Source organism: Aotus nancymaae, unplaced genomic scaffold (assembly GCF_030222135.1).
Source record: "Aotus nancymaae isolate 86718 unplaced genomic scaffold, 86718_ANA_hifiasm-v0.15.2.pri h1tg000008l, whole genome shotgun sequence".
In the NCBI taxonomy this organism is placed as follows: Eukaryota; Metazoa; Chordata; class Mammalia; order Primates; family Aotidae; genus Aotus; species Aotus nancymaae.
Window position 1 is genome coordinate 51048851 of NW_026988419.1, and position 14675 is coordinate 51063525.

Genomic DNA, 14675 nt, shown 5'->3' on the forward strand with positions numbered 1-14675 from the left:
TATGTTTTACTGGTATTTGTACTGGGTAAAGGGATGAAAAGAATTTTGCAGAATGAAGAAAGACTATTCCTGAAGTGTAGTATAGTAATATTTTTTCTCTTTACTGGAACATATTTAATCCTTATTTATTTTTTATAGCAGATGTGGTTATTTTTCAGTGTAGCACTAAAAGATGTATAGATTTTTCAGTTATTACTCACATTTTAAAAACCAAATAGTTTGGCCTAACCATTATTTGAATTGAGTTATGTTATGTAACTGTTTCTAAACTCTATGGCATGTTGCTTTATTTCAGACTTACAGTAATTTCAAATTTCTTCTGAAAGTCATCTGTGTTCTAAGATTCTTTAAATTGGGGGTCCCCAACTCCCAGGCTGCAGACTGGTACCAGTCGGTGGCCTTTAAGAATGGGGAGGCACAGCAGGAGGTGAGTGGCAGGAGAGGGAACATTTCTGCCTGAGTTCCACCTTCTGTCAGGTCAGCAGCAGCATTAGATTCTCATAGGAGTGCGAACCCTATTGTGAACTAGGCATGCGAGGGATCTAGGTTGCACTCTCTGGGTGAGAATCTAATGCTTGATGATCTGAGGTGGAACAGTTTCATCCTAAAACCATCCCTTTCCCACCCTGCCTCCCAGTCCATAGAAAATTATCTCTCCACCAAACAAGTCCTTGGTGCCAAAAAGGTTGGGGACCACTTTAAATAGTTTATTTATTTTTGTGGGTTTAGTTTTCCCAGTAGAAGCTGATATGGTCATTGGGGTCATTATCTTAAAAAAAAGGCACTTTTAAGTCACTGTACTTAGAATTACATAGAGAGGTATATGAGGAGAATAATAGAAACATAGTTTCTTCAGTTACTTCAAAGGAATAATTCTCTTGAAAGTAAAATTACTTGAAAAATGGAATATTCTACACTGGTGAGTTTTCTATTCCTGAACTTGCTCTAAAGAGTGGCTATAGGAAAATTTTTTGGGAAATTTATAGAAAAGGTACAGAGATGGGAGAAGGTTAACCCCAAAATGCTATGACATTCTGATGAGAGACAGACTCATATTTCTTTAAGAACTTTAGCCTGAAGCACCTCCATCTGATGCTAGTGGAACTATTAATAGGAAGTGATTAGGAAATCACCTAATAATTTGGTTTCTAGATACAGGCTGAAGAAGTTAAGAGCCAAGAAAGATTCTGTATTTAGTATTTAGTAAAGCAAAATGATTTGGTAAGTAATGTTTAAGAAATGCTATTTGCTAAGATTCTGGAGGTTTTTTTTTTTTATTTTTTTCAAATGAGTTACATATGTTTCTATGAGACATATTGTGACATTTCTAAACCCAGAAGAAACAGTGTATCAGTACATATGACAGCTGGCTCTTCACTGCTGTGTGTCCTAGGAAACACTCTCAGATCCACTGTTAAACCTTGTAGGAGCTTCAGATTTATATTGCTCCCCATTTTACTGGAATGAGTAAGTTTATGAAGGAAAATAAAAGAATATCAGCTGCATAGACTTGAAGCAGTAACATTTGCATTTGTAAGTGTGATTATAGTTTTAAAAATCTGTAGATTTTTGCCTGAACCCAGGAGGCGGAGGTTGCGGTGAGCCGAGATCGCGCCATTGCACTCCAGTCTGGGTAACGAAAGCGAAACTCCACCTCAAAATAAAATAAAATAAAATAAAAATCTGTAGATTTTATGCAATTGTAAATATATGAATTCTTTGCTATTAATATTTGTTTCACAATTTTTAAAAAATTATTGAATTACAGTTTTTTCTCTTGTTCATTTCACCATTAATTAGGCCCGAAATGATCTGGACATTATTTGGATTATATTGACATTTTATTAGATTGAACATATCTATATTACTTAGTAAGATATAAAAAAAATCTATTTTCCAGAAAGGAAAAAACTGTGCATCAGAATTTCAATATTATAGTCAACATTTCATAGATGACGGGTTCATAGATAAGTATAAAAACATCCATTAAAAAATCTTTATCACTCGTTAAAAACGGACGTATATTATCACTCAGTTTTACTTTTCTAGACAGAATCATTCTGTTTGGAGCCATGGCAAGGAGTTTACTTATTTTGAAAACAAGATTTGTTACATGCAAAGGATTAGTTACTCTAAGGTTTATGTTTTAGAGTGACTCAAGAGTGATTAAGTCTATAAATGATTGAATATTTTGCTTTTTGTCTTTCTTGTAGTATTTAGATTCCTGTGATATTTTGGTATGAAGCCGTTGATGAAAAATGCCAAACTGTAAAATACTGCCAAACTGCAAATTATTTAAAGAGGTTTGTTTTGAGCCAAATACGAGTGATTGTGGCCTAATGCAGCCTGAGTCCTGAGAACATGTGCCCACAGTAGTTGGGTTACAACTTGGTTTTATACATTTTAGGGATACAGAAGTTATAGACAAAGACATAATATATGTAGGGTATACATTGGTTTGGTCCAGAGAGGAGGGACATCATGGAGCGGGTTGGGAGGGGAGCTCACAGGTCATAGGTAGATTCAGAGATTTTCTGATTGTCAGTTGGTTGAAAAGTTAAGCTTTTCTGAAAGATTTGAAGTCAGCACAAAGAAATGGTTGAGTTAAAATAAATGGGGTTGTGTAGGCTGGACACAATGGTTCATACCTGTAATCCCAATACTTTAGGAGGCCAAAGAGGGGAGATCACCTGAGGTCAGGAGTTTGAGATCAGCCTGGCCAACATGGCAAAACCCCATCTCTACTAAAAATACAAAAAATAGCTGGGTTTGGTGGCATGCACCTGTAGTCTCAGCTACTCAGGAGACTGATGCAGGAGAATTGCTTGGACCATGAGGCAGAGGTTGCAGTGAGCTGAGATAACACCATTGCACTCCAGCCTGGGCAACAGAGCAAGATTTGGTCTCAAAAATAAATAAAATAAAAAATAAATATGAAGATAAATGGGGTTGTGGAAGCACAGGTTCTTATTATGTAGATGAGGCCTCTAGATATCAGGCTTCAGAGAGAATAGATGGTCAGTATCTCTTACTAGACCTTAAAAGCTATCACACTCTTAGTTTAATCTCTCCTGGATTAGGAAAAGACCTGGAAAGGGAAGGAGATTCTCTATAGAATGCAAATTTCTCCTGCAAATGATGGCTTAGCAGGACCATTTCAAAATATGTCAACAAAATACATTTTGGCATAAAATACTTTGATTTCCTCTAGGGCCTGCTATCTGTTATTTAATGCTATGCCAGAGTCAGGTTGGAGTTGGGGCTCTTATTGCTACAAAGTCTGTTTTGTCAGTTTTGCGATCTATATCTTAATGTCAGTGCTAGTCAGTTGCACCTAAACTCCAAAAGACAAGAAGGTATAAGGAGGCATATCCAACCTCCCTTCCTGTTACAACCTGAACTAGTTTTTCAGATTTTCTTTGGGATCTTCTTGACTAAGAGGAGAGAATCCATTCAGTTAATTGGAGGACTTAGAATTTTATTTTTGTTTTTCAAAACTTATTTCCCATATTAAGTCACTGTACCTGAACATGATCTTAATGATTGAATAGTTATTAACATAAATAAGTTCACTTAATTTCACATTTGTTCTACTGTTAAACTGTTTTTCAAAATAAAATTCTTCTAAGGCTATTTTACTAAGTTTCACATATAGAAAAGGTATCTAATATATTGAATAATATTGCAGTTTCTAAGGCCAAATTGTCTTATTTCAAACCCCTGTTTTATTCCTACTGGTACGATCTTGAAAAAGTGACTTAATTTTTCTATGCCTTAGTTTCCTAATCTGTAAATTGAGGGTAATAGTACCTATTGCATACAATTATTTTCCCACTTAAATGAGTTAATACATGGAGAATGCTAAGGAAAATGTCTGATATATATAGTAATTACTGAATATTTCTTTATTGTTATAATTGTCATTTGTATTAGTTTCAAAGATGTAACACAGAATGTATTGTGACAAAACTTCAGATGTTTCAGAACATGCTCATAGGGAGGTCACCTTTAATAACTCTAGCAATATGGATGATGCTGTAATTGTATTCAAGATTCTAGGAGTTAAGTGTTGCCATCTTATGTATATAAGGGTCAGGTTCTTTGGTGCTAAATTATATGACTTCACCGAGTCGTTTTGGTCATACCCATATGTCAGCATGAAGACAGGCATGGATCAAGAGTTACATTTAATTTCATAGATTAGAAATCTCATAGAGATTTTTGAAATCAGGTAAGTTTCAAATCAAACCTTGGTTTTTTCATTTATAAAGATGGGGCTGATACCTATTTTGCAGACTTCTGAGGATATAATATAAATTAATAAACATATTGCCTGATATATAGTTTGTCCTTAGTAAATATCATTCCTTTTCTCTGAATAGGTGGTCACATTGTGAACCTCTGGAATTAGTTTAGACATAAGAAAAAAACGCACCTAATCAAAAATGACCTGAGTCATATATTGAGTCTTCTAATGAGAGTAGACTTGGATATCCAGGTAGTGGGATGAGGAAGATGGGGACTAGAAGGGCAGATGGTGGGAACCAACTGAAAAGACACTTTCAGCCTCTGGTCACCACCCTCCAGAGCTTCCTAAACTTAGAGAACCAGTAACTATTGCTGGTTGTGGTCCATAGGCAGTTTTGTTGGAAATACAGTGTTTTTAAATGTATTGAATGCTAGTTGCTAGTATTTACAAATTAGGAGACTCAGCCTTAAATCGGAATCTCTGGCTTCTCTAGAAAAACCAGATCTGGTTCCCTTAGGCCTCCCATGTGATGTGAGTGGGCCACAGCGAGGAAGCAGCTGCCCGTTTAGATTGAGCCTACTTTCCATTCCTGCTGGGCCTTTGGAGCCCTTGAGTTGTGACACCTGCTTTCACTGAGGCAAAAATCTACTTTCCATTACGTAAATTGGTGACATTTTGATACATAAGAATATTTTGCCTCTTTTGAACACAAATGATTATGAAATGAATTTCTGGTATCTTATGTTACTTTCCTGGATTCCATTCCACCCCCATAGTCTACTTAACATAAAATCTTAAAAGATATACTGGTAGTACTACCTAGGATCAAAGGCTAATAACATTAAACCTAGAAGTACCATATAGCAGTAATGTCAAGGAGATGAAATCCAGGTCGGGTTTGTAATGACTACATTCATATACTAATGATAATTAGCAGTTTCTGAAAGCTTCATATTTTATATGATTTTTTATTGCTATCTGTCTTTTCAGAACTTTATTGAGAATTAGGATTTTATGACTTTGGTTGGTGTTAGTTGAATGAATTGCAGATGACAGTATTATTAACATAAACAAAATGAGAATGATATGGTTTGGGATGTTAACAGAGCAAAACACTAGTCAGATATGAGTTAATATGTTCAAATGTTTTCATATCTCTTAACACACTTAAAGTTATTTTGTCTATAGGGAGTTATCTAGTTATTATGTTTGTGAAGTAAACTTTACCTATTTAGTGTTTGTGTCTTATTGACACGTACTAACATGTTTGAAGGAGCATGTGAGTAGTCATGCACATAGACTACAGATTAGTAAACCATATTGAAGTCTAGATTTCATGAATTATTACCAATCATTCTGAAGTTTTGCCTTCTTTGCTTAATTGATATCTTTCTAGTGTTGTCTGTGTTGGTGGAGATGGATCTGCTAGTGAAGTAGCCCATGCTTTGCTTCTGAGAGCCCAGAAGAATGCTGGGATGGAAACAGACCGAATCCTGACACCTGTCAGAGCACAGCTTCCACTTGGCTTAATACCAGCAGGCAAGGGAGTGGCTACAGATTCATTAAACTGACCCTTCTCCCTCATTTCCTTTCTTACTTCCTAACCTAGAGAGCATAACACAGAGTTAATGAACAGACTTTGAAAGATCCAGACTTCTGGCATCCCCACTAACAAATGTGAGACTTATGACAAGTCATTTAATCTCTTAGGAGCCTTATTTTTCTAATCTGTAGAATAGAGATCACACATATATTATTCACTTTATCACAAGGTTATTGTAGTACTAATCTTTGGGTTAGTAAAGGGTTTAATATATAGTTAAACTTTCAGTATATGGAATGGTTATTCTTCTCCCTTCCCATAGGGAAACCAGGTAGGAGGTTTCAAAACAGGGCCACTCCAGTCTAGCTGCTTATAATTCCATATGAGGTGAATATGGTAACTTGCATAATTGAAGTATAACCAGATAACCTTGAGAATGCCAGAATTACTTGTGACTGGAAGGAGGATAAGGTTTGGAAGGGTGCGATTCTTAAGGGCAAGGCATTTTATCTTTTCAGTCACTGCCATTTCTTCAGCACCTAGAATAGACTATGCCACAGTGATGCTCAGTGAAGCCTATTAAGTGAATGAATGTAAACAAGACTTCATATAGTAAATGACACTTAAATTAGGTCTTAAAATGGGTTGGAGCTGGCCTGAAAAGGTGACAATGAGTTATCTTCTTGGCTGCAAAAATAATAAAGCAAAGGCAAAACCCAGGAGTGTTTGAGGAATAGTGAAAAGGCCATTCAATGGGAGATAATGGTATCAAAATAGACCCAACCATGGAGGCTCCTGCATGCCCCACAGTAAGGGCTCTGAATTGTATTTGATAAGCAGTAGGAAATAATGGGATGTTTCAGAGCAGGGGGCAACCTGATTGGAGCTTGTTCTAGAAGGGTTCATTTTGCCTCACTGTGTGGAACGATTAGAGGATGGGGGCAGAAGAAAGTAGAGGTCAGAGATAGGGAGAACCATTAGAGCAACACTGTGGTTCAGAAAAGAGGAAAACATCATTCAAAAGTTGATTGTATTATACAATCACTCATCCCAAATTATTTAAATAAATGATAGTGAAGGAAATTATGTTTTCATTTCAAAAGTCACACATCACTAAAAACAGAATGTTTTTCCCTATGATAATAGAAAATAAAGAAAAACATTATATTTTGATAACCCTATTCATTTTGTATGGATTTTAGTAAATTTAGTCTTGTTGATAAATTAACAGAGCACAAGATATCCAAATGCCCTTTTAGAGTATAAAGTCTTTCAGAAGAGCAAGAATTTAAAAGGAGAGAGATATTCAAATATATTTTGATAATTGTGGAGTATATAGGAAAACCTCAAATGGTTTCTAAGTAGAAGACAAAAAGATGCATTTTGGGCTATCTTTTCATGGCGTTTTATTTCTTGGCGTTTTTGTTTTACTTTAGTAATTCTGAATAAAATGGTGGAAACTTTCCAACATTTCCCTCCATGCCAAGTGGATGTGCTTAGGACACTGTCTTCCTTAGTACTAAAATTCCCAAGGTCATTCACTGACTGCCTTACATCAGAAATAGAACGATGGGTGTCCCTACAGGTATGCATTTGACATAAATTGGGTTGTTGGCTATAAAAACTGGTGGTTATGTTTATGTTTTTTGTATATAATTTGGATGTTATAAAGGAATAGCATTGAGTTTTATCACTATTATAATTTTTAAGAGTATTTCTGATTTGGGGAGTATTTTATGTGTTCTTTGGATATTTGTAGTAATGCTATTTTAACAAGTCTTGTTTAGAAGACACAGTATGCTGCCAAAACTCTGGTCATTGTATAGGAGTTCTAGCATTCTAATTCCTTCTAATAGGAGGAGAAAGTCATGTGTGGGATATATTTAATATGAGGACTCTATGCCTAGTCAGGGCTTTAGATAGAGAATGGGAACAAGAACTAGGCAGGAAGTTTTCAAGCTGAACATGAGACAGTGTGCCTTTGAAGCCATTTGCCTCCTGGAGAGAGACACCCAGAGGGAGAGTGTTTAGTAAATTAATCCACTGAGCCAACAGACTAAGCTGCTGAATTATGGTCAGACTCAAATGGATCAGATGTGGGGAAGCCTGTATTTGAACTGCTGGCCATTAGGAATGGTGTTTGTTGCTATGGGAACTGGTGCTAAGGAACTATACTGAGAAGACTCTGATTAAAAGGGGGAGGGGGAATGGAGAAAAGCTCAGAGGACATAAAAATAAAAAAACAATCCAGTTGTTGTAAAACAAGGCTGAATCCACATACTGATGGCTGTGAACCATATATTCCTATAGAGTTTGCGTAAATAAATTCATGCTTTCCAATTAATTTGAGGAGAATAAAATATTGCCGAGGGACTGTTAATTTCTATGATATTTCAGGCAGAGAACCAAAGTGTAGGTGCCATTTTCATGAGAATTTTAGATATGCTTGACTAGGAAGTCATTACATCACATTTATCTGTTTGGATGTGGAAGACATTAACAGCCTTATGAATATTCATGGTGTCTGGTTAATTAAGTTAATTGTTCTGCAGAAGTGCTTGCACTTCCAAGGACGATTTTTTTTTTTCTTTTTTTTCTTTTTGCCTCTGTAGTTTCTGCCTGGTATTTCATCAGTAATTCTTTACATGAGCTGCTACTTCTGTCCTTACTTTTTGTATTTGGAACATTTTAGCAGCTCTGGGGAGGGAGTAGTGGGGAAAGTTTCTGGTAGTGTTAAGAAAAATAACTTTCAGGCTAATTAAAATGTTTACCTTGAGGTAGAACATTTATAGCTTTTGTGAGACCATTAAAATTACACCATTGTTATTTATGTGAGCAGCATGTTCTTTTGGCATGTAGACATCTTTTCAAATAGAGTGCAATTTCCTGAAACAAAATGTAATCCATCTTTCAGATTATCCCAACAAAATATAGAACAATCTATCATTTTGCAATTTTACATACACTTTCTCATAAACTTCCTTTTTTTCTTCAGAGTGTCAAAACCACATTTAAAGACTAAGGTACAGATTAATGAGTAGTCAATGACTAAAATAATTTTCCTACTTCTAGTCATGTCAGTTATCCCTGCCAACTTCTACAGAATTAGAGAAAAGTTGCAAAGCCTGAGAGGACATAAACAGTTTTTAAAGCCATCTTTAGCATTCTAAAAAGAAATTGTACTTGGGCATACTCAGCATACTTCAAACTCACAGGGAATAAACAGTCTTTTTTTTCTTAAGTCATGCTATGTGTCATTCTCTATTGTACATGATATTATGTTTTTAATCTTTCTAGAGGAATGCTTTTATGGTCTACTCCTAATTAACCATGGTAATGGAAGAAATGTGTTTCATGGAGTACTGTAATCCATCGATAATTCTAAATATCTCACTCTAATTATGTGTCCTCTTCTAAAACCTTTACCACAAATCTGATTGGGAAGCACAATGGATTGACTTGTTTCCTCCTTTTTTCCCAATCCTTTCCAGATTTATTAGCAATTATATGGTCAAAGGCCAGGCTTGAGGGCCGCAAGATCACTGGAAAGGCCTGGATAAAGATCCACAGAGTAATAGGTTTCTATACTACTTGTTCTCAAAACTTAGGGTTCATAGACTCACCTTGTGAACTTGCTAAAACAGAAACACCTGGGTCTTCCCTCCTCCACACACATTCCAATTTTATGAGTTGGAGGTAGAATGTATGTTTGTATGTTTTTAAAAAGGAATGTATGTTTTTAAAACGCTCCCAGGTAATGATGCTGCTTGGACCATGCATTCCAGAGGAGGTCCTTACCAAGTCACTGTGCATACAAACCACCTGGAGGTCTTATAAATTGCAGACTCTGATTCAGTGTGTCTGAAATGGGACCTAAGAGATAACATTTTAAAAATAATATTTTTTTTACTTTCATTAATACTTCTATTAATTACTGTTTTAATACCCATTATCCTTATTTATTTTTAAATTGATAAAAATTTTATTGTATACAATGTGATGTATTGAAACTTATACATTGTGAAATGGCTAAATAAAGATAAACATGCATAAAATTGACATAATGATCACATACTTATTTTGCATTGAGAATACTTAAAATTTCTGTCAGAAATTTCCAAGTATATAATGCATTATTATTAACTATTGTTTTAGTCTGTTCTCATGCTGCTGTAAGAAAATACCCAAGACTGGGTAATTAATAAAGGAAAGAAATTTAATTGACTCTCAGTTCAGCATGGCTGGGGAGGCCTCAGGAAACTTACAACCATGGTGGAAGGCAAAGGAAAAGCAAGGTACATTCTTCACAAGGTGGCAGGAAGGAGAAATGCTAAGTAAAGTGGGCAAGAGTCCTTTGTAAAACCATCAGTTCTCATGAGAACTCACTTGCTCTCACAAGAACAGCAGCGGGGAATCGCCCCCATGATTCAGTTACCTTCACCTGGTCTCTCCCTTGACATGTGGGGATTTGGGGATTAAAATTCATGATGAGATTTGGGTAGGGACACAAGGCCTAACCATATCAACTATGGTCACCAGGTTATAAAACAGATCTTTTGAATTTATTCCTCTTAACTGAAATTTTCTATCCTTTGACCAATGTCTCCCCAATCCTTCCCACACATTAGCCCCAGTAACCACCATTTTACTCTTTGCTTTATGATTTTAAGTTTTTCAGATTCTACATAAAAGTAAGATCATATCGTATTTATCTTTCTGTGGCTGGCTTATTTCACCTAGCATACGGTATTCCAGGTTCATCCATGTGTTATAAATGACAGGACTTCTTTAATGCCAAAATAGTGATCCATTGTGCATATAAATAAGCTGACCATCCCTAACCTGAAAACCTAAAATCTAAAATGCTACAAAGTTAGAAATTTTTGAGTGCCAGCATGATGCCACAACTGCAAAATTCCATACCTCATGTGATGGGTAGCAGTCAAACTGCAGTCAAAACTTTGTTTCATATAAAAAAATTTAAATATTATATAAAATTATCTTCAGGCTATGTGTAAAAGATGTATAAAAATTAAATTTATGTTTAGACTTTGGTTCCATCCCCCAGATATCTCATTATGTATATGCAAATACCTGAAAAGTTGAAATCTGAAACACTTCTGGATTTTAGATCATGGATATTCAACCTTTACCACATTTTCTTAATGGACACTTAGATTTATTCTGTATCTTGGCTATTGTGATTCATACAGCGACAAATATGGGAATGAAGATACCTTTTTGACATAATGATTTCATTTCCTTTGGATACATACCCAGTAGTGGGATTGCTGGATCATATGAAAATTCTAATTTTAATTGTTTGAGGAACCTCCATACTGTTTTCCATAATGGCAGTGCAAATTTACATTACCACCAATAGTGTTCAAGATTTCTTTTTCTATACATTTCCTCTAACATTTGCTATGGTTTTTTTGTTTTGTTTTGTTTTTGTCTTTTTGATAACAAGCATTCTAACAATTGTGAGTTGATATTTCATTGTGGTTTTAATTTGCATTTCCCTGATGATTAGTGATATTGGGGATTCTTTCATATGCCTGTTGACCATTTGTATATCTTCTTTGGATAAATGACTATCAGGGGCCTTTGCTAATTTTTAAATGAGGTTATTTACTTTCTTGCCATTGAGGTATTTGAGTTCCTTATATATTTTGGAGATTAACCCCTTATCAGATGTGGGGTTTGCAAATATTTTCTCCCATTTCATAGGTTGTATCTATTGATTGTTTGCTTTGTTGTGGGGAAGCTTTTTCATTTGATGTAATCTCTATGTCTGTTTTCACTTTTGTTGATTGTGCTTTTGGAGTCAAATCCAGAAAATACTTACCTAGATAAGTGGCATGAAGCCTTTCTTCTGTTTTCTTCTAGTAATTTTATGGTTTCAGGTCTTACATTTATGTCTTTAAGCTTTTTGAGCTTTTTTTTAAAATATATATAGTGTGAGATAAACTTCTAATTTTATTTTTTCTGCATGTGGCTATCTAGTTCTTTCAATACAGTCTATTGAAGAGAGCGTCCTTTCACAATTAAATTTTCTTGACATTTTTGTTGAAAATCAGTTGACCATAAATACTTCGGTTTATTTCCAGGATCTGTATTCAGTCCCAGTTGTCTATGTGTCTGTTTTTATGCTAGTACCATGTTTTGATTGCTATTTTGGTGTTTATTTTGAGGTCAGGTATTGTAATGCCTCTGTACTGGTTTGGCTTCTTGGGATTTTTTGTAGTTCCATGGAAAGTTTAGATGTTTTTTTCCATTTCTGTACCAAAAAAAAAAAGCCTTTGGAATTGTGATAGGGATTGCATTGAATTTGTAGATTGCTTTGGGTGGTATGAAAATTTTAACAATATCTTTCCATTTGTTTGTGTCTTCCTCAGTTTCTTTTATCAATATTTTTAGTTTTCAGTGTACTGGCCTTTCAAGTTTTTGGTTAAATTTCTTGTTACTTATTTTTAAATTTTAAGTTCTGGAATACATGTGCAGGTTTGTTACATAGGTATACATGTGCCATGGTGGTTTGCTGCACGTATCAACCTGTTGTCTAGGTTTTAAGCCTCACATGCATTAAGTATTTGTCCTAATGCTCCCCCTCCCCTTGACAGGCCCTGGTGTGTGATGTTCCCCTCTCTGTGTCCATATGTTCTCATTGTTCAACTGCCACTTATAAGTGAGAACATGTGATGTTTGGTATTCTGTTCCTGTGTTTGCTGAGAATGACAGACCTTCATCCATGTCTCTGCAAAGGACAGGAACTAATTCTTTTATATGGCTGCATAGTATTCCATGGTGCATATGTGCCACATTTTCTTTATTCATTCTGCCATTAATGGGCATTTAATTTGGTTCCAAGTCTTTGCTGTTGTAAATAGTGCTGCAGTAAACATAATTGTTCATGTTTCTTTATAGTAAAATGATTTATTAACTTTTGATATACATCCAGTAATGGGATTGCTGGTCAAATGGTATTTCTGGTTCCAGGTCCTTGAGGAACTAGAACTGTCTTCTACATGGTTGAACTTATTTACATTCCCACCAACAGTGTAAAAGTGTTCTTATTTCTCCACAGTTTTGCCAGCGTCTATTGTTTCCTGACTTTTTAATAATTGCCATTCTGACTGACGTGAGATGGTATCTCATTGTGATTTTGATTTGCATTTCTCTGATCATCAGTGATATTTAGCTTTTTTTCATGTTTGTTCGCCACATCAATGTCTTCTTTTGCAAAATGTCTTTTCATGCCCTTTGCCCACTTTTTGATGAGGTTGTTTTATTTCTTGAAAATACATTTAAGTTCCTTGTAAATTCTGGATGTTAGACCTTTGTCACATGGGAAGATTGTAAAAATTTTCTTCCATTCTGTAGGTTGCCTGTTCACTCTGATGATAGTTTCTTTTGCTGTGCAGGGATTGTTTTCTTTTTCAGATAGTTGTAAGTGTGTAGAAATACTAATGATTTTTGTATGTTGATTTTGTGTCCTGCAGCTTTACTAAGTTTGTTTATTAGCTCTGATGATTCATTCATGGATCCTTTAGGGTTTCTTAAATAAGATCATGCCTACAAACAGAGGCAATTTAGCTTACGTCTTTATGATTTGGAAGACTTTTATTTCTTTCTCTTGCCTAATTGCTCTGGCTAGAACTTCCAGTACTATTTTAGTTCCATGGAAAGTTTATACCCATTTTCACAGTGGTGAAAATGGGTATAATGTCTTCTTGAGGAAGAAGACATTGTCTCTCAACTCATGAGAGTCACATTTTAATAAGCACTCAAATGTTGTCATTCCTGCTTGACAGTAGGCCATATTCTGAGTAGCAGAGGTCACAGCATAACTTGCCTTTTGGTTAATCAGTTGGAACCAGTTTGCCAATTTGTTAAAATAAACTTTGCATTGGTATTACTAGAAATCTGGTTTAATTATGCTTATTTATTAATAATAAATATGCTTATTAATTCTTAGATAGGTACCTAATAAAAATGATTTTAATGATCTCTTGGTTGATAATGGCTAAGCTGCCTCAGCTTCTCCAGTTTAGCAACCCAAATACATATTAGTTCAAAGTAACAAATTAAAACAATTATATATGATCACATAGGAATGCTTCTAATTAACAAAATCCAGAGGACTGGCCTTTGCCTTGATAACTGGAACACACTGCATCCATGCTTTCACAGCTCTCAGCTATTATTGGACTTCCTTGTCATATTCTTTCATTCAAGAAAAATTGCAGCTTCATTCATTCCCTTCTTAATAATTTTAAATTCTCTTTAGCCTCCTGGGAATGAGAGGGGCTAGCTGGTATTTTCCCCCGTATCTCAGATTTCAATCGCATGTAAACATTAAAGGGGCCTGACTTGGGGAGCTCTTTGCCTCTGTAGACTGGTGGGGAAAATACAGGTGTGTCTTAAATTATTCTAATGATCATGAAAATCAGAATCTTCATACGCGGGAAATACCATGGAATTAAACATTTTCTTCAATGTGGGAGACATTTGTCAGATAATAGAGGGAATTCTCATTAGGCTAAGAGCTTACTTCTAATATTCATTAAATGTATTTGGAGTATATCTTTTGTAGTTTATAGTTATTTTATAGTTTTTCTCAGTTATTGTTTGGGTTATTTTCTTTTTTATTTATGTTTGCATTTGTCTCTGTTCTCGAGAGGCACCCTCTTACTGTTGATCATCATTTTGATATAGAAGCTAAAAACCCATTCATTAAGGTTGGATGGAGTGAGCTTTGAGACAGCTAGCATTTGGAAGGTAGAAAATAGACATCCATAATTTTAAAAAGCTGTAAGAAGATACTATCAACTATTTTTAAATTTCTAAGCTAATAATCAACAAATAATTGTGCAGACATTT

General features: G+C 35.1%; 1 protein-coding gene across 1 annotated transcript in view; it reads left to right on the forward strand.

Moving 5' to 3' along the window:
* Positions 1–14675, forward strand: part of CERKL (ceramide kinase like) — a 138977-nt gene that overhangs the window by 99281 nt on the left and 25021 nt on the right. The window contains exon 5 of the mRNA XM_064373284.1: positions 5646–5788. Coding sequence (XP_064229354.1) covers positions 5646–5788 — 143 coding nt within the window. The remainder of the gene's footprint in view (positions 1–5645; positions 5789–14675) is intronic.